The sequence below is a fragment of the Peromyscus eremicus genome, chromosome 11 (assembly GCF_949786415.1).
Source record: "Peromyscus eremicus chromosome 11, PerEre_H2_v1, whole genome shotgun sequence".
NCBI lineage: Eukaryota > Metazoa > Chordata > Mammalia > Rodentia > Cricetidae > Peromyscus > Peromyscus eremicus.
Window position 1 is genome coordinate 25,423,769 of NC_081427.1, and position 23,119 is coordinate 25,446,887.

The 23,119-nt window shown below is 41.7% G+C and overlaps 1 protein-coding gene across 1 annotated transcript in view; it reads right to left on the reverse strand.

Annotated features, from left to right (window-relative positions):
• Positions 1-23,119, reverse strand: part of Golph3 (golgi phosphoprotein 3) — a 32,256-nt gene that overhangs the window by 3,271 nt on the left and 5,866 nt on the right. The window contains exons 2-3 of the mRNA XM_059276348.1: positions 9,593-9,724; positions 5,426-5,540 (exon numbers count right to left, since the gene is read on the reverse strand). Coding sequence (XP_059132331.1) covers positions 5,426-5,540; positions 9,593-9,724 — 247 coding nt within the window. The remainder of the gene's footprint in view (positions 1-5,425; positions 5,541-9,592; positions 9,725-23,119) is intronic.

Below are 23,119 nucleotides of genomic sequence, written 5' to 3' on the forward strand. Positions count from 1 at the left end.
ACTAGCTAGTACAGAACATTGTTAGCATCATAGGAAGGACTAATGAACTGTGGCACCTGGAATGTATTTCTATTCAGATGGCCACAGAAACTATTCTAATTGTATCACCTAACAGTAAAGAATATCCTTGATGGGAGCTCAATGGTTAAGAGCTCATGATGCTCCCAGAGGATCAGAGTTTGATTCCCAGCACCCACATCAGGTGCCTCACAGCCACCTGTAACTCCAATTTCTAGGGAAACAATGCCTTATGACCTTTGCGGGCACTTGGTACACATACAGGGACACAAACATAAAATAAAAATTCAAAGACTAGCTGGGCGGTGGTGGTGCACACCTTTGATCCCAGCACTTAGGAGGCAGAGGCAGATGGATCTCAGTGAGCTTGAGGCCAGTCTGGTCTACAAAGCGAGATCCAGGACTGTTAACACAAAGAAACCTTGTCTTGAAAAAAACAAGAAAAAATTAAAAGACTACCCTTAACAGCAAAGCAATCCTTGCTATCATTAGAAATATGTGGAAAATTAATTAAAAGTGACTGTTTGCAGATACTGGTCATAAAGCATTCCAAAACTTTGACTCTCACTCGGATAATGAGACACAGAACTGCCCCAAGTACACTACCTAGAGGCATATCCTAGGGAACAGAGCAGAAATGAGGATTCCAAGTACAGCACAGCAGCCACCCTGACTCAGTCATTATGCCCAAGTCTGTGGTCAACGGTCAAGATAGCTAAAGCAGCTGAACGAAACGAGGCAGAGTACAGACAGTCCAGAGACCTGAACTATATTCTCAAGTCTCAGAAAACAAAGCCACACAAGTCAAAGTGAGGAACTACGAAGCTAAGCAAAAAGACAAATACCAAAAAGCTAGACAGCGCCAAGAGTTTTCAGAGAGGTGAGAAAAATCTGAATACCAAACTAAGTTGAGGGGAAAGGCCTGAGTGTCCAGGACATAAAGGGACCCAAAAAGACCACACTTTAGAACAAGGCTGAACTAGTCTCAAGTGAAAACTACTCTAGACCTGTACTATCCAAGCTTTAAAGCATGATCCACAAGTAACTTAAATGTCTGTCTACCAAAGCAAAAGCCAACACTGTTCCCCCTGGGGGAAGGGAGACAATACTGAGATTGAATTTAGGACCTCCCACATGCTAGGCAGGTACCCTAAAAATCAAAACACTCTTTAGACAGAGATGGCCAAGTTAAGCACTTAACAATCTAATATTCACAATGCTGAGTGTTCAATTTTAAAACAGTAATAACAAAACACATTAGATTTGCAAAGAACAAAATGTGCCCCAAAACTAATGGGAAACGGAAATAGCCAAAGATGAGAAAATCAGCAGACAAGGATTTTTAAAGAGCGCTAGTACAACATCTACATAATTTAAAGGAAATGTGCACAAAATGGGAACTATTTCTTAGAAAGAATAAATTATCTGGGACAGCCTTTTATTACATTATTTGGTATGTATTTGTGTGCACATGTACATGACTCAAATGTGGAGGTCAGAGGACAGCTTGCAGGAATAAGTTCTTTCCATCATGTGGAATCAAACTCAAGTTCAGGTCGTCAGACCTGGCAGTAAGTACCCTTAACCTCTGAACCTCTCACTGGCCCATAGAAGAGTCATTACAATTTTACAATTTACTTTGGAAAAGGAGTTAAAGTATATGATAAAAGGATGGTACTACGAATTACTAATAATTAAGACCATTTTATGCATTTAAAGAAAAGCATTTCAAATAAAAAGTCACAATAAATCAGTGTCTGCAAGTGCATGCGGGCTCAAGCACGCTCATACACACACAAAAAAGCAAGTTACTTGATAAGGTAGTATTTACAATGTTCTTGAGAATCATAGTATTATATATATATAAAAAATCAAGAATATAAACATTAAGACTTAATTCTAATCTTCTAGGAATTACAATTAAGTGAGAGAAACCTTCATAATTTACTGGCTTAGAATAAATTGGGAATGGGGCCCTAAGAACAAAATGAGACATTAGAAATGATTTAATATTAAGGGTTATTTCTAAGAAAGGAGCTACATCCAGACTTCCAGAAAGAACAAACATCTAAGAATGGAAGAAACAGCACGAGTGCACAGCAGTGATGACCTTCGTTCCAAGGTCTTAGGACTTCCAACTTTAGTGTCTACCTACCACCTGACAGCTGGGGTTTGGATTTTACTGTTTCCTAATGACACTGTCAGGGAGGCAGACAACCCTAAGCTACAATCAGACAAGATATATTAGCTGACTTTGGAGAATTCAAACTAATACAACATAGGATGATAACCATTTATATAAATACTTAAAAATCTATATTTGAATTTTACAACTAGCTAAGCCTACACTAATCTCTAAGTTATCAAAGACATACTATCTCCTAGCAACACTAGCTAGTTAGGTATTACATTACTGTCTGAATACACTAATATTTTCACAGAACTACAGTGCAATACAACTGTGTTCTAACAGTCTGTCGGACAGTCCAGGCCTCACCCTCCAGACATCTTGGCCGTCCATCTATTCCCGAACACTGAACTCAGGGAGGCAGGCTTGGCAGCAGCGCCTGCTTGTATGCTGAGCCTTCTTCTCACTGGCCCACTCTAATCCTTCTGAAAAGGCACACTTCCTTTGGTGTGTAGAAATTTTACCTTTTAAAGGTCTAATCAAAAGTCTTCCTTCAACTTCTATGATTCCTCAGATTTTTTTTTTCTGAACCAAACTTTTAGAGAGCCCTAAGTAGTAAATTATTAGACACGTAGGCGGTCTTTGAATATATTTTAAAACCACTCCAATCTGCAATGTTTCTTTTACGTTCACAGCACCTAGGTCAGTACTATGCACCACTGCATTCAGACAGCACACCACACTTTTCTGTTGCTGATACTTCTACAACGCTGGGCAGGGCGGGCGTCAAATCCAGAGTCATGCACATTCTAGATCCTTAAGGACAGACCTCTGATGAGGAAAACTTTCAAACAATTGAAATTTCAAAAGAAAAAAAAATGTTCTCACCACCAAACTGGCCACAGACCTACATACTTCAGTCCACAGAATGGATGGCTCTGAGTAAAGCCACTCGCAGCCAATCATGGCGACTGGCTCAACACACCTGGGGCTCACATGGTGAAGGAGAGGGCTCTTGCACGTTGTCCTCTGACCTCTACCCTGGGCCAGGGCACACTCACCCCTCCCATACACACTAAGATAAACAAACACAATTTTAAAAACTTAGTTGTTAACCAACCAGCTGAAATCTGGTCCATTTGCGCAACAGGAAGCAGGTGACTGTTTTTCTCCTGGGCCTTGTGCATGGAACTCCATCCCTAAGATCCGACCAGAACCACTGTTCCCACACTAGCAATGGGCTTTGTTTTCTGCTCCCAAGCTGGATCCCCTTCTCTCATGTCAACAAGGCAACTCTTTCCTAATATGTCCAGGGCCATAACAGTATACAGCAGTGATAACTGGTGTTCATATGTCAACCCACCAAATGAGTGACTCTTTGATGGGACGCCCCACCTGGCAAAGCCAGGAGGTTACTGACTATGAATGACCAGTTGCTCCTTGTATTTCTCTCATGTGCTACTCCATTTCTTCCCTAAGACCTGCATTCCTTCCTTAAGAACAGCTGTATCTCCCCATTTACCATGCATTTCCATGTAATGTGTATCATGCATGTAATGTGTAACATGTAATCTCATGATTACATCTCAATCTTATGGGCACACATAAGTGTGGATAGTCAAGAAGATGTTTTATTTAACTGTATAATTTTGATTAATAGAAACATACTAAAATATGCTTCATAACTATATCTATTGTTCCATGTAGACTGTAGACACTTAGAAGTCTTGGTCTCCATCCTTAGCCACTGACAAGACAAATTGGCCAAACAAAGTGTCCTCATGAACTTTCACAGAGTGGAATTGCAGGTACCTAAGCCCTTCAAAGAATTATAGTGAGCTAGAAGTGATAGTGCAGGTGTCTGGCCTTGTTCTATCTTCTATATTGTATATCTTATATTCAAGAGATCAATGGCACCTATGTTGCCTTAAGCTTCCTCCACAATTAACATTTTGCATATACTTCACCACCAGTTTTTAATGCAAGCTTTTAGGTTTAGTAGACCAACTCTTTATATTATTAATCACATATTCTTTGCCTCTTCCTCAGACCTCTCATTGGTTCATTTTCTTCCCTTTTTTAACCTTTGTAGCTATCCCTTTAAGAGACAGCCAAAACTTTTACAACCTAGAGCTGTTGTCAGTCACTAAGCTGACCAAGTCTTTGCCACGTGTGACTTCTATGGCATCTTCAAAGAAAGAATGCCTGTGTTCCTGAGGTATGACTTTGGAAGCGTTTTTAACATTACTAACAAGTTGCTAATGAACGTGTGTGTGCATATATATGTGCATATATACACGCGCACACGCCTGGGATTTTGTAACAGCAGGAACAGAGGAGTAAGGATGCAGAAGGACTAAGAATGGAGAAGAAACAAAGGGCAGGAGAAGAATGAAGACCACTGGCCCATGTGTATGAAATTATTATAGCAATCTTCCACTGTTCCCTCACTCCTGGAAGCATTTCTCTTATGGAACCGTAGGTAGAGGTTAAGGGCAGGTACTTTACCCCTACACTAAATATTCCTACTAATAAGATCTGCTAAACACAACATTCTGACATTTATAGCCAATCTAAAAACATGGGATATTGTCTAAATATCTACCTCATGAATTCTGACCTAATCTAATCCAATGGACATCCTACTGTATGTCAATACTCTGGGAGAAAGCTTACAGAATCTCTTCAAAGCTCACTCCAGTGAGAGGTACACAACAGCAGCTCAAGCTGAAAACCAAGTTCAGTCAGCAGCCATACAATGTTAACTAGTTAAGTACAACCACCTTAACCTATCAACCCAACCCCATAGGACAATACTGGTTTGGGTATATGCACTGTCAAAGGAAATCCAGTGATCCAAGACACTGACCAAGCCCAATGAGCCCTGGTATACGTAAGATCAAGAGATAGCTTATAGTTTATGAAGACATCCTCAGTGTGGTCCACTTTAACCATAGTAAACTGTGCCAGTAATTCTGACACATGATTGGAGACAGGCATGGTGGTACAGGCCTTTAACTCCAACACTCAGGAGGCAAAGGCAGGTGGATCTGAGTTGTAGTTCAGCCAGGGCTATCGAGTGAGGAGACCTTGACTCAAAACAAACAAACAAAAGATGAAAGCTTGAAGGAAGACTACTCCATCTTATTTAGTATCTGCTCTCTCATGTAAAAGGAGATAAGAATTTTTTAAATTATCATCCCCGCCACCATTTTTCATAATTTAAAAAAAAAAAAAAAACTTCTCTAAGCAGAACTCGATGTTAATATATCAGCTTACCACTAAGTAACTCAATCCAGTTTTGGACCGTCTCTGGAGGCTGCGTCTCCTTAACATGCTTTAGAGCTTCGTCAAGAAGAACATCCCCTGTTGGAGCATCCGATTTACAGATCACCTAAAACATAAGCAGTCAGAAATGATCCAATGGTACCTTCTTCCCTCATAAACTCATTAGACGAAAAACAAACAAGTATGCATATTTCGTGCTGAGACTTTACAATTACAGTAATTTTAGTTGATGCTGAACCTTGAGTTATTTAATGCAGAAATTCATTCATTAAAACATTCTGAGACCCAGAAACAGAACTCTATGGAAGAGTTCACATAGTAAAGGCATTTTACATAAGCAACAAAATGAATTTTCTCAAAAAAATGTCACTAAGGAAACTTTGACAAACTGGAGCAAAAGAGCAAAATTAAGAACTGGCTCCCGTGAGCACAGATTAATAAAGACATGAAGGGGAAGGACAGTTTTAGGAGTAAGAAAGCTTTTTTTTTTTTTTTTAAATGCCACTGCTAGCGGGGGCCTTAATGATTATGTAAAATTACTCCATCTCCAGCACCAAGAGGGTGAGGATGGGAGGGGGCCAAGAACAGACTCTACATCTGTAATTAAAACCTGCATGGGGTTAAAGTCTTCATGTGAAAGGGTGCTCAAGAGTTCAGCACACTGGCTGCTCTTCCAGGACTCGAGCTGATTCCCAGCACCAGCTCACAATCAGCTGTAACTCCAGTTCCGGGGAATCCAACACCTTCTGGCCTCTGTAATTACAGCATGCATGTGGTGCATAGACATGAATGCAAACAAAACACCAGACACGTAAAACAAATAAACCTCAAGAACAAGAGTGGAAAATCCTGGGGGGTGAGTAGGAAAGCAGCCCACACTGCCACACTTTCCAGCCACCTTAGGTTCCCATGGGCTTCACTCAGTTATCTCCTAAGAAACATACTTCTAGTTGAAATTCTGTAGTACCAAAATTCAATCTACTACAGTATCTTAGAGTGGCTATTAAAAATGTTAAATACCAATGTTCTCTCATACTTTTCTTCAAAAAGGTGCCCTTCATTTTTTTTTTTTTTTGGCTGAATCTCACAAAAGATTAAAATATATAAGATCTTATTCTTCAGGATTATACAAGAAAAATATATAACCATAATGTCAACCATAAATCTAACCTTAAGGAAATGAAAAAAGTGAAATTAATTTTTAAATATTGGATTTAACCCAATATAGCCAAAAATTGGCCCATAATAGATATTTGTTTGAAAGCTGAGCTATTTAGTGTTTCCACCAATACTTTTTTCAAAAATCCAGTATGTTTTTTATAGTACAGCTCAATTTTCAATAGTGGCATGACTGCTATGCTGGACAGTGCAGATCCCAGAAATATTCAGACTGCCCATTCCATAGTACTTAGTTAGACCAAAGTTCATGGGAGAGAAGAGGATCGTCAGGAGAAGTTCTTGCACATGGTGTGAGGCCATCCACCACAGTACTGGCACCCAACCAGTGGTCACACACACACCCCAACCTCCCCCTGCAGCCATCAGTTGCTCCTCAACTGGGGGTGGAGCTTCATGAGACCTCTCCACTCCATGCTGGGATGCTGACTGGCTTCATCTTGTGCAGGTAACCACAGCTGCTGTGAGTCTGTGAGTGCACCAGGGAAACACTTTGGGCCCCTTTCAGGCCAGTGCTCCATACTGAGTTCTTCAGGAGGCAAATCTTACTACATTTCATTGCCCCTGCTCAAAACGAATCAAAGATTCAAACAAGTTCTAAATTCCTTTAAAATTTCAATAACAGCCAGGCAGTGGTGCTACACGCCTTTAATCCCAGCACCTGGGAGGCAGAGACAGGTGGATCTCTGAGTTTCTGAGGCCAGCCTGAACTACAGAGTGAGTTCCAGGACATCCAGAGCTACAGAGATAAACCCTGTCTTGAAAAGCCAAAAAAAGAAAAAAAAGAAAAAAAAAAAAAAAAGAATTTCAAGGTATGTGTGACTTTGAAATAAATATGCTCTATTTCAATAAATTCTTGCTACATCCAAGACAGAAAAGATGGAAAGAAGATAAAACAAGACCTCTGAGGAAATGCATTATATAGATAAAAGAGTTCCCAAAGGCCTCAGGGCTTTAAGAGGAAAACGTTCGATTCATACAAGAAACCCCACTGGAGCTGCAACCTTCGGACAGAGAGGCCCGAGGTCAGCTGTGCAGCAGTGACATGGTACGGGGTTGGAGGGGGAATGAGGACATGTGGGCAGGTGCGGCCAGAACCTATAGAACAAGAGGAAAACAACCAAAAGCCGAGGGAGGGGCTATAAACAGAGTCTCCCTTAAAGCCTTTGAGAAAACAAATCAACTACTCTCCTAACTCTGGTCTCCAAAACTGAGAAACTTCTTTGTGGCTCAAAGTCACTATGGCTGTCATTTGTCAAAGTGGCTTTAAAATGAATAAAAACAGAGTGGTGTAACACGCCTTTAATCCCAGCACTCAGGAGGATCTCTGCGAGTTTGAGGCTAGCCTAGTATACATACTAGGCTCCAGGACAGATGGGACGACAGAGAGACACTTGTCTTTAAAAAAAAAAAAAAACTAAAAAAGCTGGCTTCCAGGAACAGAAGTAACAAATGGGGAAAAACAGCTACCTTTGGACTTCTAACTATGACTGTCTTAAGTAAATCAGCAATTACTTTTAAAATTTAACTTACTAAATCATATAAATATTTTCCAACAACCTTCCCTTCTTCACATCCCTCAGAACTAAACTGACTTAGTAAGTTTCTCAACTGCTTCCCAGAGTCTAGCACAGTTCATGACGTATTTAAACACTGGATGCAAAATGACTGAAAGACAGACAATCACCAGTCGATGGCTCTTGCTCATGCATAGCACAAAACTGACTCCTGTTAGAACAATCTTTTGACTTAGGACTCTAAGGAAAAGTTCCTAAATTATTAAGCTGTGTATGCATTCTACTGACAACTACAATAACAGCTTCCTCATGATGTTTTTCTCCTGAAGTTTTTCTCCTACTATGGTTGCAGACAAACAAAATTGTAACCTGTTTTATGATATAGTTATCCAAAAGAGCAATTTGTACAATTCCCTCAATGCTAGCTCGCTTGTCTTAACGGCAAAGGGCTGGCTTGACCGCAGAGATGCTCTAAGAGCGTTTCTATGGTGTCAGCCTGTTTCTAAACTCAGCAATTCAGGGACTGTCAGAAAATCTAAATTCAAAGCCTGCATAAGCTACACAGCAAGACTGTCTCAAACAAATACGTCCATGTTACTCCACCTACCCAGTAGTAAGCTCAAACACAGGCCCTCACACACACTAGGGAGCACTCACTCTGAGCTGAATTCACTCCTACCCAGCAATATTACTACCTGCATGTAACTTTCATTAACACATTAACAGCATGCCTTCTTATAAAATTATCATTCTCTGGCTTATCATTCGGAAAGTTCGGAGTAAGGAATGAAGCACAGGCTTGTAATCTTAGTGCTCTAGAGATGGAAGCAGGAGATCTCCAGGTCAAGGCCAGCATGAGCTACATAGTGAGTTCCAGGCCAGCCTTGGTTAAAAAGTGAAGACTCTTGTCTTAAAAAACTGAAAGGCAACAAGATGTTTGGTTCTGGCCTAACTTTTGGATTTATAATACAATTACTAAAGAAAAAATGGTTTTGAAAAACCAGGTTTTAAAATAATATGCCTGAAGTGTAGAACAGACTGGAAGAGAAACAGTCTTGAATAGTTAGTTTGAGACTAAGTTAAAAATCCAAAAACTAGAGTATATATTTCTGTTCTACCAACAGAAGTGCCTACCTACACCTTCACCGTGGAGAAGAGACAGAAAAAGCAATTGCAGTCTTCCAAAAAGATGGATGTCCTATGAGTAATTAATCTGCACAAAACTTCTGAATTTTCTCAAGTTCTCTCAAGGTCATCAGAAGCCAGTAAAATGGGGCATCTTCCTACGATGCACTGGTCATTGATCCTGAAAGTGCCTGACAGTCTTTTTCACATATGCAAAGAACCAGAAAAACCCAGAATGCCATCCAGTAGAGACAATTTTAAACTATTTAAACATTTTAAAGCTATTAGAAATATCATCATTTATACAGGGGGGGAGGGTATTATCTAGAAGTCCTCTTACCTTTCTTGTTAAAAGACTTTTTCTTCTCATTCCACAAGCCTCTAGTTGTAACCTTCCTCTCAAGGCTAATTCAATTAACATACAGCCTCGCAATCCAGATGATATACAGTCATTCCAAAATGACGTGTAACCCTATTTAAAAAGAACAAAGAAAACAAAACAGCCAATTTACCTTGACTCAAAGGTAGAAATAGCTTTAGCCAAAGCCATTTTGAGTATCCTTCACCACACGTGTACTAAGCTTTTTCTTTTAGGCCACCAACCAGCTCCCAAACCATGACATCAAGACTTACTAGCTTTGAATGTCCGGCCTTAGCTCTTTCCTTGTTAGCTCTTATAACTTAGCCTGTTTCTCTTCTTCTACGTTTTGCTTTGAGGCTTTTTTACCTTTTCTTTTTGTATGTCCTACACCTGTCTTGCTGGCTAGCCACTGCCTGGTTTCTGGCTCCAGGAGTGTCCCTCTTTTTCCCTCATTCTCTCCTCCTCCTCCTCCTCTCACTCAAGCCTAGATTTCTCCATCTGTTTATTCTCTCTGCCCACCAGCCCCGCCCAGCTCTCTCCCGCCTAGCTATTGGCCGTTCAGCTCTTTATTAGACCAATCCGGTGCACCTTAGGCAGGTAAGGTAAAACAAATGTAACACATCTTTACATCATTAAACAAACACTGCATAAACAAGTAAGTGCAATACAACTTTACACAGTTAAAGTAATATTGTTAAATATTGCCTAGTTAAAATAATATTACACAACACAACGTCTTTTTATAACAAAACACTAAAACTGTACTTAGTATATTGTTAAACAAGGATCTGAGGGAGGGTTGTCTTTTTACCACACGTTCTTACATATGGATAAACAAGAAATAACTTTAGAGTCAAGCCAGGCAAGGTAGCACATGCCTGTAATTCTAGCACTGAGGATATGGAGCATTTGAATAGCTCAAGAGTTCAAGGTGAGGGCTGGAGAGATGGCTCAGAGATGGAGTACTTATGCCCTTACAAAGAACTGGAGTTCAATTCCCAGTACCTACATGGTGGCTCAAAACTGTAACTCCACTTCCGAGGGACCCAAATCTCTCTTCTGGACTCCTTGGCACCAGACATACACATAGTGCAGGCATGCATGAAAGCAAAACATCCATACACACAAAATAAATTAAAATTTTTCAATAAATAAAAATGAAAATAGAGTCCCAGCAATGGTGGCTCATATCTCCAGCATTCAAGCTGATCTGGGCTACATAGGGAAGGCTTCCTGTACTGTGCCAGGTCAAAGTGATCAACCCATTTTTAAGAGGATGGCTGACCATCGGAATTCATGGAACTTCACTAATGGATGTGGAGACCCTCAATGTTGTGGAATATTATTTTAAGGTGTGTTACAGTTGTTTATGCTGTGGAACATTTGCTTAATGATGCAAAGATGTGTTACATTCTTTTATGTTGCATTTGTTTAACAATGTGAAGCTGTGTTACTATGCCTGTCTAAAACACCTGATGGTCTAATAAAGAGCTGAAAGGCCAATATCAAGGCAGGATAAAGGATAGGTGGGGTGGCAGGCAGAGAGAAATAGGAGAAATCTGGGAGGAACAAGAAGAAAGAACAAGAGAACAAGGAGAGGATGCTAGGGGCCAGCCACATAGTAAGAGTAAAAGTAAGATATACAGAAGAAAAAGGTAAAAGCCCAGAGGCAAAAGGTAGACAGGATAATTTAAATTTAAAAAAAGCTGGCAAGATGCCGGGCGGTGGTGGCGCATGCCTTTAATCCCAGCACTCGGGAGGCAGAGCCAGGCGGATCTCTGTGAGTTCAAGGCCAGCCTGGACTACCAAGTGAGTTCCAGGAAAGGCGCAAAGCTACACAGAGAAACCCTGTCTCAAGAAACAAAAAAAAAAAAAAAAAAAAAAAAAAAAAAAAAAAAAAAAAAAAAAAAAAAGCTGGCAAGAAACAAGCCAAGCTAAGGCTGGGTATTTATAAGTAAGAATAAGTCTCCATGTGCAATTTATTTGGAAGGTGGGTGGCAGGCCCCCCAAAAGAGTAAAAGCCAACAACAACACTCCAACTACCACCTTTTGTTATTGTTGCTGGTTTTTTGACACAGGGTTTCTGTGTGTCCTGACAGTCTTGGAATTCACAAAGATCTGCCTGCCTCTGTAATAGGATTAAAGGCATGCGCCATCACCGCCAGGCTCAAACTACCACATTTAATGAGGGTTTTTTTTTTGTTTGTTTTTTTTTTAAAGAAAGAGAGCATTTAGATAAAGGGAACTAAGGGGGGAAAAGCGGAGATAGTTCTGTTGAGGCATGATGGCACATACCTTTTAATCCCAATGCTCAGGAGGCAGAGGCAAGAAGCAGGTGGATCTGTCATCTACACGGTGAGATCCAGGGCAGCCAGAACTGTAATGGAACCAGTAACTGATAGAAATCAAGTAAGAGCTGGAGCAGTTAAAGTCTTGGGAAGCCTGGGAATTGATTCCACATGGAATTACATTACAGCTGTGTGGTTCTCGCACACAAATAGGTTCCTAGGTAAAACACCACAGTATAGGCAGAGTGCACTTCATGAAGTGGAGTGGGTGTGGTGAGTACACCAGTCTGAAAATGCTAGCTGGACAGAGTTAGCAGTTTACCTTTGATGGTGGATAGCAGAAGGCTAAATGTGACTGTCCCAACTGGTCTTATGTTATGAGTCTCCCAGAAATGTCAGCAAAACAAGGTCTTTACTATGGAGTTCAGGGTTACATTTTATGAAAACCTGGGTATCTCACATAGGAAAGTAGATGAATGGGAAAAAAATTCTGTGCCCAAGTTTCTGGGGTTTATCAGAAATAAACAAGATAGATGAAGCCAACAAAAACAGAGCAAGCAACAGAGTAGTCCAGTGTTTTTGACAACCTCCTAGTAAAACCCTTATCACAAAAGCATGATCAGGAATTACCAGAGGGAAGTTTTTGGTTTTTGGTTTTTAAAGGTCAAGTAAAACAGACCCAAAAGAACAGTGAGGGTAGTATAACTGACCAGATAACAATGCTGCCACATGGGATTGGGTATCTTAGGGGAAAAGTGAATCCGGAGAGTACCAAGTGACTGCAACCAACCTCAGTCAGCCCAGTTCGCCAATGAATCCACAACACGGTCTAGACCACAAGTTAGCAGGGGACGCGCTCAGTCAGGAGCTAGAGAAACACTTGGCCTTGTTTCTCTAAAAAAGGAATTACAAGAGCCTACTGGAGGACTATGTACTCAGAGCATGTTTTATGTGTGTCTCAGCAAAAACCTTTCCTCTCTCCAGCACAGCAAGTCAGCCACTTTTAATAAAGGAGCTACAATCTGTGGAAAAGACTAGTAACTGGCAGTATCAAGCAGCTACATTTTTAGTTCAAGAGGTAAATCTAGCTGTGTTTACATATACAGCTGTGAGAGAATAAACAATCAATGATGTATCCAGGTAGTACCCAACTCTAACTCCTGGAAGCCAAAGGACCAATTCAACCTTAATGAGGTTTGAAATTCTCTAATCAGTAATGAAGGAGGCATCTTTGAGGCTCAGTCCAACAAAAGGGAATAGAGCAGTCAGAGTCAGACTCAAGAGAGTACTTACGGTGATATTTTATTTGTGCTGAATGTGATTTTATTTGTATGTTAATAAATAAAGTTGCCTGGGGGTCAGAGCTAATAGCAAGCCATAGCAGAGGTCTGGCAGTGGTAGCACACTCCCTTAATCTCGATCACACGACAGGCAGGTCTCTGTGTGTTCAAGGATACCACCAGCATGGAGACACATGCCTTTAATCTCAATACCAACCATAGAGACCTAGAGGTCTGTATAGACAGGCGGTGACGAGGAGGTCATGTGGTTGGGTTTACAACCAATAAGAAGGCAGAACAGAAAGTCAATAAAAAGACAGATACACAGGAAGTAGGTCTCTTTCTGGGGGAAGGACGGCAGTGAAGAGTAAGAAAGGGTTTTAAGTCTCAGCTTTTAGATACTGCTCTGACCTCTTGGGCTTTTAACTCTGCATTTGGCTGTGTTTTTCATTTAATAAGACCGTTACATCTACAAGTACTGGCTTATCAGCTAGCTGTTGATGAAGCACCAGCAACTGCCAGAGAGACCAATGGGCTGTAAGACAGTGCCTCTCACCACCTCACTCATCCTGTACAAGATAACTCAGACCTGAGTTCAGTCAGAGGAACTTTAAGATTGGGAAGGACAGATATTCCAAGATAAAGTGGGTTATTTATGTATTACCCCTCAAGAATCCAGGCATGGTAAGGGTCCAGAATAGGACAAAGCATACAACAGAGCATGTCAGAGATACTGTGCTGGTCAGGTGAGATGCCAGCAAACCTAAAACAGGCCCACTCAAAGTCCCAGCATATGCAGCTCACCACACTGTCCAGCTGTCTTTAGTAACTACCAATGCCCTGATAGACAGCAACTTTCTAACAGAGCACCAGCTAATGGACTGCATCCTCCTAGCTGACCAGTCCTCTGCTGCTGCCATGGGTCCTCAGGGTCCCAGCCAAAAACAAGCTGCCAATCTTTAGGGTGGACCTCATAATGTTGTATAAAACTAAAGTGAAACCGGCCAGGCGTGCACACCTTTAATCCCAGCACTGGGAGACAGAGACAGGTGGATTTCTATGAGTGCAAGGCCAGCTTAGTCTACAAAGTGTTTGAGTTCCAGGACTGCCAGGACTACAAAGAGAAACCCTGTCTCAAAAAACCAAGAAAAAAAGAAAGAAAGAAAGAAAGAAAGAAAGAAAGAAAGAAAGAAAGAAAGAAAGAAAGAAAGAAAGAAGAAAAGGGAAGGAAAGAAAGAAAAAAAAAACACTAAAGTGAAATAAACTGTCTTTCTCATTCTGTGTACCACTCTTCAAGGAGTCCAGCAGAAAGAACTGTATAGTAACAAAAGAGGCAAAGGAACATACTCCAAAGACACAATCATCCCCACCATGGTCAACACTAGGAGACAAGACTGCACTGCACATTGAAGACGACCTCCAACCCCGATTTTCCTCAGTAATGACTGGCATGGATCTCCAACGGCATGCTTTCTTTCCTCTCCAGGGGCTTGACTTGAGTGGGAATGGTGGCATTGTTTACTGAGCCCTCAAAGGTGCCAACAACGAGAAAAGCCCTCTCCATTACAGTGAAAAGGTTACTTCTTAGTCCAGATCTCTTTCTTTCTTTGTTTTTCGAGACAGGGTTTCTCTGTGTAGCTTTGCGCCTTTCCTGGAACTCGCTTTGTAGCCCAGGCTGGCCTCGAACTCACAGAGATCCGCCTGGCTCTGCCTCCCGAGTGCTGGGATTAAAGGCGTGCGCCACCACCACCCAGTCCAGATCTCTTTCTTAAGAAGGAACTTGAGAGCTGGCCACTCACAATGAAATACAATGTAAACATACTCTGTAAGCCTACTAAGAGGGATACAACAACCAGATGCTGTAAGACTTTTCATGTATTACGCAAACATATACAATTATGGAAAAGTGTCCTTAATCCATATTTTACATAAAATACAAAGTAAGATAAAATGGAATATGACCTGAATTTAAAATAGTATGAAAATATGAGTACAGGTCTGTACTTTAAAATTTTAATTGTTAATTCATGTGTGAGAGTTTTCACATGCAAGTACATGAGTGCACTATGTGTGCTTTGTGTCTGATGAGGCCTGAACTGGAGTCACAGATGGTTGTGAACGGCCATGTGGGTGCTGGGAACCTAACCGAGGTCCTCTGGAAGAGCAGGAACTAAAGTTCCATTTCTTTTCTTTTGTTCCTCCTTCCCTTCCCTCCCTCCCTTCTTTTTAATGTGCGTGTCCTAATCCCAGCACTCAGTAGGCAGAGGCAGGCAGAGTTCAAGGCCAGCCTGGTCTACATAGAAAATTAGGCCAGCTGGGCTAACATAGGGAGACCTTGTCTCAATTTTAAAAAAACAAAGGAGGGGAAGACGGGCAAAAAGAAGAAATGCAAATTCGCTGGCACAGCTCTGTAGAACGTAAGTTACATTACCTTTTTTTAGTACATAGTATTCTGTATGCACAGAAACACTGGTCACTTATTATAGTAAAACAAGAAAACAATCTAAAAGTAAATAAAAATAAATTCAGCATCTGCCAAATATTTTGCTATTGGATCACTTTTATTTACTGCATGCAGGTAACACCTTGCCGAATACTGTAACTGTCTAAGAACCAGGTTTTTAAGTCCTCGTACAGCAGAGTTGAGGAGATGGAACAGTGGTTAAGAGCTCTTTCCAGAGGACTTGAGTTTGGTCCCCAACTACCTACTACATCAAGTCACGTACAACTAACTACCTCTAATTCCAAGACTATCCAATACTAGCCTACCAAAGGTACCTGCACTCAACAGAACATACAGACACACACATTTAAAAATAAGGGCCAGGTGTGGGGTGGTCACTTCTTTAATCACAGAACTATGACAACAGAGTAAGGTGGGTCTCTGTGAATCCTGGGCCAGCCTGGTCTATATAGCAAGTTCTAAGACAGCCAGAGTTACAAAGTGAAACTGTCTCAGAGTAGCCTTGGCTTCTTTTTCTTTGCCCTAGGAACAGCTCTCCTGCCTTGGTCCCTCACCCCCTAAAATATAATAATGCCTGCTCCTAGTTCACCTCTTCAGGCTCCATGGTGTCTGCAGTGCTACTGACCTGACCAGAGACACAAGTGAGAGCATTGGCAGCTTGACAGTCCCGTGTCCTCTGACCTCAACTCATCCCTTAGCCACAGCTTCCAAACCAGCAAGCGCCACCACTTCAAGGGACATCAACACACGTTCTTTGGGAAGGGGGCTCCCACAGGGCTGGTGTGGGGACTGTTTGGGGAACCTCAAACAGCAGCTCTTCTCCTCATGTCTGGACTCTGCCTTCTCAGAGGCCACGGGCTCTTTTGCCTTAGGTTAGCCCTTGGCATCCTCCTCTCCATGAGAAAGAAGCAGCTGTCTCCACCTCACCTCCTATAGTCCTTTCTCCCATGTCTCGCCTGCCCTATTATGTCCTTTTTTCTGTACCTCCTAGGAAGTCTGGGGAAAGCGGCTCGCTTAAAGATTGCCAGAGAGGAGACAAATGAATACTGTATTTACGGGGGCGGGAGTGGGAGGTAAATACATCGTTTTAATGATCCTAGTGCAAAGACTACAAAATTGGAAAAGCAATTCATTTTTATATAAGCATGCAAATATGTATATTCTCTCTCTCTCTCTCTCTCACACACACACACACACACATCATGACCCACTTTTTAAGTAGGTGAGAAAACTATTAGTAGTAGTAACAGCTGACAGTAATGGCTACTTTCACTTTAGACTTTTCTATACACATCAGAGAAAATGGAGCAAGGAAAAAAAAGACGAGTTATTCAAACTCACAAGGTAATAATTAAGACACTATCAGTAATATGATAAAGGCAAAGTATTAAAAACACTAAAAATGTGCAACTGGCATACCAACTTCCAGTTTCTCAAAGCCAACACAGACCTCTGAATATCGGCTCTCATCACTAAGCCTGGCTCTTCCAATCCTTTGGATCACAAACAGCATTTCTCTACTGGGCCCAACTCACAAATTCATTCCCACACAGCATCCTCTAATTTTTTCTTCACCATAACTATCATAATTTTTAATTACACACATGCACACACATCTTTGTATATTTATGCATCTGTCTCCCTTAGCACAGTACCTAACATAAAGCAATTACCATAAGTAGAATTTTGAGTGGATTTTTTTTTTAAATTCCTTTCAGTACTAAGGAGTGTCACACACACCAAGCAAGAGTCTTTATCATGGAGACGCTCTCCCCAGATGTTAAGATTTTGAGTGTGCATGTGCATGTGTGTACACCCGAGGAGGCCAGAAGCGGGTGTCAGATTCCCTGGGGCTGGAGTTACAGGCAATGTTGAACTTGAAACTCAACTCTAAAAAAGGAGCAAGCACCCTTAACTGCTGAGCTATGTTTCCAGGCCCATTTCTTATTTTTTGGTAACCTATACTTTCCTAAATATAGAGTATTTGTATTTTGTTTAAAAGGCATATTTCTACTCATGCCTTAAACTCAATCCAGCCATCTTATTTCCTTTCTCCCATAAGCTATAGTGATAATAAAATCTTAGTTGTGTTTTTTTTATTTATCATTTGAGTCATTGCATACATGTGGTGTACATAAACCCAAGTCAAAATACCCATATATGTATGTGTGTGTGTATATATGCATATATGCATATTAAATGTATCTTTTAATCTTCACCCAAGACTGGCACCAAATTTCACAAGTTCCAATAATTTCAGGCCAGTGAGATGGTTGTTTGCAAACCTGATATCCTGGGACTCACAAGGTGAAGAGAAGCATTTTCACAAGTTGTAATCTGACCTCTAAATGTTCACCATGATGCACATGTACATGCACACACAGAAATAACTGTAAACATTTTTAGTAATTCCAAAACCCCCCAATGATTTTGGTGTCTCCAGTTTTTCCACTCCTTTCTACACACGCATCTTTTAAAAATCCTATTTATTATTATTGTCTTTAAAGCCCACTACTGCTTCTAATACCAATCCCAGCTTTTTTACCATCCTGTGCCAATAATTTTCATGTTCCTTGTTCCATACATAATGTCCATCATAACTTATTTTGACACAGTTTTTATTTGCTTTTATAGTCGAGTAAGACGGCTTATTTTCAGAAGAATAAGCCTTCTCATATAGGCTTCCTGGGTGTCCTGTCTCAAATGTTTGCTTCCGGTCTGTTACGACACAGCCCATAGTTCGCTGTGCTCAAGTATCTCCAAGCACAGCAGCACAGAGCACCTGGATCCTAAAACACTTGAGAGCCTGAAGCAGAGGACCACTTGAACCAAGGAGTTTGGGACTAGCCTGCACTTCACTGTCTCAAATAAGACAAAGAGGAGGAGCTAAGAACACAGTTCCATGATAGGAACTCTGGTATGTTAATGTACTGGGTTCAATCCTCAGCATTGTAAAAAAAAAAAAAAAAAAAAAAAAAAATTAAGAAATATGGAAATAGAGGCTGGAGAGATAGCTCAGGTGTTAAGAGCACTGGCTGCTCTCCCAAAGTTCCTAAGTTCAATTCCCAGCAACCACATGGTGGCTCATGACCATCTATAATAGGATCTGATGCCTCTTCTGGTGTGCAGGCATACATGCAAAGCATTTGAATATAAAATATAAATAAATAAAAATTTTAAAAAAGAAATATGGAAATAGAAAAAAAATGACTGGAAAGATGCCTCAGGGCATAGCACTGCTTGCTATGAAGGCATGAGGATGTGAGTTCAAATATCTAGGACCCAACGGCCGGATATGCCTGTAACCTTAGCACAGGTGGATCCTGGGGGCTTGGTGGCCAGCCAGATTACAGCATATGCCCCTCCCCACTACACACACAAATTACATTAACTTTTACAATTATTTTTGAGAGTATAATACAATTACATCATTTCCCCCTTTCCTTTTCCTCCCTACAAACCTCCCATATACCTCTCCTTTCTCTCTTTCAAATGCATAGCCTTTTTTCATTAATCGTTGTTACTTACAGTCTGTGGAGCAGGGCTAGAGATTTTGCTCCATTGAGAGATTTGCCTATCCCTAGCATGGCATAAGCCAAGAATGGTGGAGAACAGGTGCAATCCCAATCTCCAGAAGTAGAGGCAGAAGGAGCACAAGTTCAAGGACCTCCTCAGCTACACAGAGCTGGAAACCAGCCTGGGCTACCTGAGACCCTGTCTCAGAAATAAACAGTGGGTAAAAGCACTTGCCACCCAATACCTGGTACCCCAAGTTTGATCCCTGGAACCACATAATGGAAGAAAAGAACCACTCCCACAAGCTGTTCTCTGGCCTGTCTTCATTCAGTGGCCATGTGCTGCACACCCACAAATACATATAGAAGATGTTGTCTTAAATAATTTTTTTAAGGTTGCAAAATCCTGGCCTAATCACCTTGTGTGAAGATTCTGGCCTTGAAGGTAGCAAGGATTACTTTCTTCCCCTAAAAAAAGAAAAAAAAGAAAAAAAGAAAAAAAAAAAAAAGCACCACGAAGAAGAAATAGAAAATCCAAATGTGGGAAGAACTGATTACAACAAGGGCAGAAGAGGCCAGACATTGGCAAGCTTTCTTCTAGAAGCAGAAGGCATAAGCAAACAAGCCTCACTGCGCGCCAACTACACCTGGCACTTAGTACAGCACAGCTGTCAAAGTCACTGACTTCGGAAGTTTGGAGGCCTACTATCTCAGGAGAGAGAGCAGTGTTCTAGAGAAGAGAAAGTATGAAAACAATCACAGACTCTGGGCTTACATTTAGGGAAAAGAAACCAAACATACTTCAGGTTTCCAGATTCCCCAGCCCAGATGGTCTGGGATTACAAAACCGGGGGGGGGGGGGGGGGGCCCTTTATGCACAGTCACACACAATGGAAGTGTCAGTGAAAAGGCACAGATAATTAGTGGATATTTGCCTCATTCAGTTACTTATCAAGTCAGGAGGGTCAGGAATAACGGCAATAATGGAAGCTGGGCTAAGTGGTAGAGCACTGGCCTCACATGCTCAAGGCCAGACTTTGATCTCCCACACTGGAAGGGGAGAGGGAGGAAGAGGGAATGTCAAGCATCAGTCAACAACATTTTCTAACCTAAGTAATATAACAGCCCTTAAGTCCTATAACAAGTTACGGGGCAGACCACAAGCAGAGGTCTGTTTTGCCCAGGAAACAAAGAGGTCTAAGAATTCAAAACATTTACTTTAGCTCTCCCAACTGGGAGTCAAAAAAGGCAAGGCTGTAAGTCAAAACCATGGACAGTTTGTGTTGGTTAGTTTTTTTTGCTAACTTGACACAAACTACAGTTACCAGAGGAGAGCCTAAATTGAGAAAAAGCCCCCATAAGATTAGCCTATAAGCAAGCCTGTAAGGTGTTTTTTTTTGTTTTTGTTTTTGTTTTTATTGATGATTTGTGTGGAAGGGCCTAGCCCACTGTGGGTGGTACCATCCCTGAGCAGGTGGTCTTGGGATGTGTAAGAAAGCAAACTGAGCAAGCCATGAGGAACAAGGCAGCATCCACAATGGGCTCTGCTTCAATTCCTGCCTCCATTTTCTTCCCTTAGTGACGGACTACAACTATAAATTGAAATAAACCCTTTCCTCTCCAAGCTGCCTTTCCTCCTCTCCAAGCTCCCACAGCAGTAGAACTGTAACTAGGGCAATAGTCTTGTGGCTCCTGATCTGAGACTCCCTCCCTAGTCCCTAGTCTCCTCCCTCTATTTCCTCTAAAGTCAGTATCCAATCACACTGGAATTATCTGGAGATCTGTCTCCTATGTAGACTGAATGTCCCTTAAAAGTTTAAAAAAAAAAAATCTGAAACATCAGCAAAGGGGCTGACACACGGGTTCCATATTTGGATTAACTGGGAATATAAATACCAGTCAAACCTGTTTTAATCTCAGAAATTGGCAAACCCTATTCAATGATCAACTAAAATTCATGTAATTTCTGGTTGTTTTGTTTCTCAAGACAGAGTTTCTTTGTGTTAACAGTCCTGGCTGTCCTGGAACTTGCTCTGTAGACCAGGCTGGCCTCAAATTCACAGAGATCTGCCTCCCGAGTGCTGGGAGGATTTTGGTTTTTTGTTTGTTTGTTTGTTTTATGGTATAAATCTATTTAACATTGTATTTAAGAAACTGGAACTAGGGGTTTGGAGACAGCGCAGCAATTAAGGGCATATGTTTTTGCAGAAGACCCAGGTTCAGTTCCTAGCACCCACATGCTGACTCACAGGGAATCTGATGCCCTCCTCTGATGTCCCAGGGCACCAGGCATGCACATGCTGCACATACAGGAATGCAGTCAGAACACTGTTACACATGAACCTTTAAATAAAAAAGAAAAGAAAATGGAGCTAGGGCAAGGGATGTCATTTAGAGGTAGAACCCTTAAGAATACAGCAGGCACATGGCCCTAAGTTCAGTCCCAAGAAATGGATCCCGTGACAGTGACCACCAGGGGCTGGCATGTAAGCCTTCAATCTGTAGTCTTTCTCAAAAAGCCAGGAGTGGACAGGTACAGGTTATCTTCACTCTGCCCTTAAAATTTTAACTCATCATTTTCTACAATTTATATGCTAAAGTGTTCCTCAACCTACTAACCTCAGTTAAATTCTGTTATAAATAAAACTCCTCTCAATACAGTTTGTTGTTCTTTGAGAAAGGAAGGAGTTCACTGTGTTGCACAGACTGGCCTCCAACTGCTGAGATCAGCAGTCCCCCTGAATCAGCCTCCCAAGCTGTCAGGCACGTATGTCCCCCCACTGACCCTTCCTAGGGCTAGGGATGTAGCTCAGATCATGCAGGTAGGCTGCCAAGGCCCTGGGTGACAACCTCACCACATACACAAAACAAAAAACAAACACACAAGCAAAAAGCGTTTCTAAAGTGTTCTAAGTGCAAACGTGTAAGATTTTTTTCACTGTCTCTGGACCAGTTTTCATCATGCCCACTATCTCTTCCCTCATGAAATATAAGATGAACCATACTCTGTATTTACATGCTGGATGTCTAAGCTTTAAATATGAAAGGAGTTTTTCCAGCACTACCTTCAAGACCAGTGTTTATTCTCTTGGGAATGATTCTACCTGCATTAAGTGTAGTGCTTACTTAGAATGTTTACGGAGTCACGGACACGGGTCAAGGTGAGACAGTCAACTGTAGAAGCCAAATTTCTACACTACATCTGTTTCTGTTGACAACAACTGAACAACTTCTCTAACAATGCAAGTGAACCAAGTACAACTTACTAAGTTTAAAATGAATTAACTTTAGGGATGGCTATGTAGTTTGGCTGCGGAGTGCTGCTTGTTTAACAGGCGCCAGGCCCTGGGTTAAATCCCCAGCACCATCAGAACACTGAGAGGAAAGACAGTGCTATTGTAATGCTTGCTGTCCCTGCGCGCGCGCGCGCGTGTGTGTGTGTGTGTGTGTGTGTGTGTGTGTGTGTACGGGCATCCACACGCGAATGTGACTGGGCCAGCTTGTGTAGTCCCAGGACCAACCTCAGATATCAGAACTTGCTTTCTACCACTCAGATTTCACTACATGTACCTCCCCGCTCCCCCCAGGGGACACAACATTGCCACACACCACTTCATTGTAGGCCAGAGCACCACTTGCTGGAGTTGGCTCTGTCCTGTCATGTAGGTCCCTGTGATCAAACTCAGGCTTGGTGGCAAACACCTTTATCAGGTGGCGCCATCTTCACTGGACCCCTTCCCACCTTTCTTGAGACAAGGTCTTGTGTTGTTCATTGGGGCACACACCAGGCTAGTTAGCCTGGAAGCTTCCTGGGATTCTCCTGTCTCCAGCAGCCATCTTGGTTCAGGAGCATTAAAATTCCAGAAGGGCCTTGCCCAGACCCAGCTTTAGGAGCGCTCTGGTTATCCGAACTGAGATCCTCTACTGGTACAGCCAGCACTTTACCCTCTGAACCATCT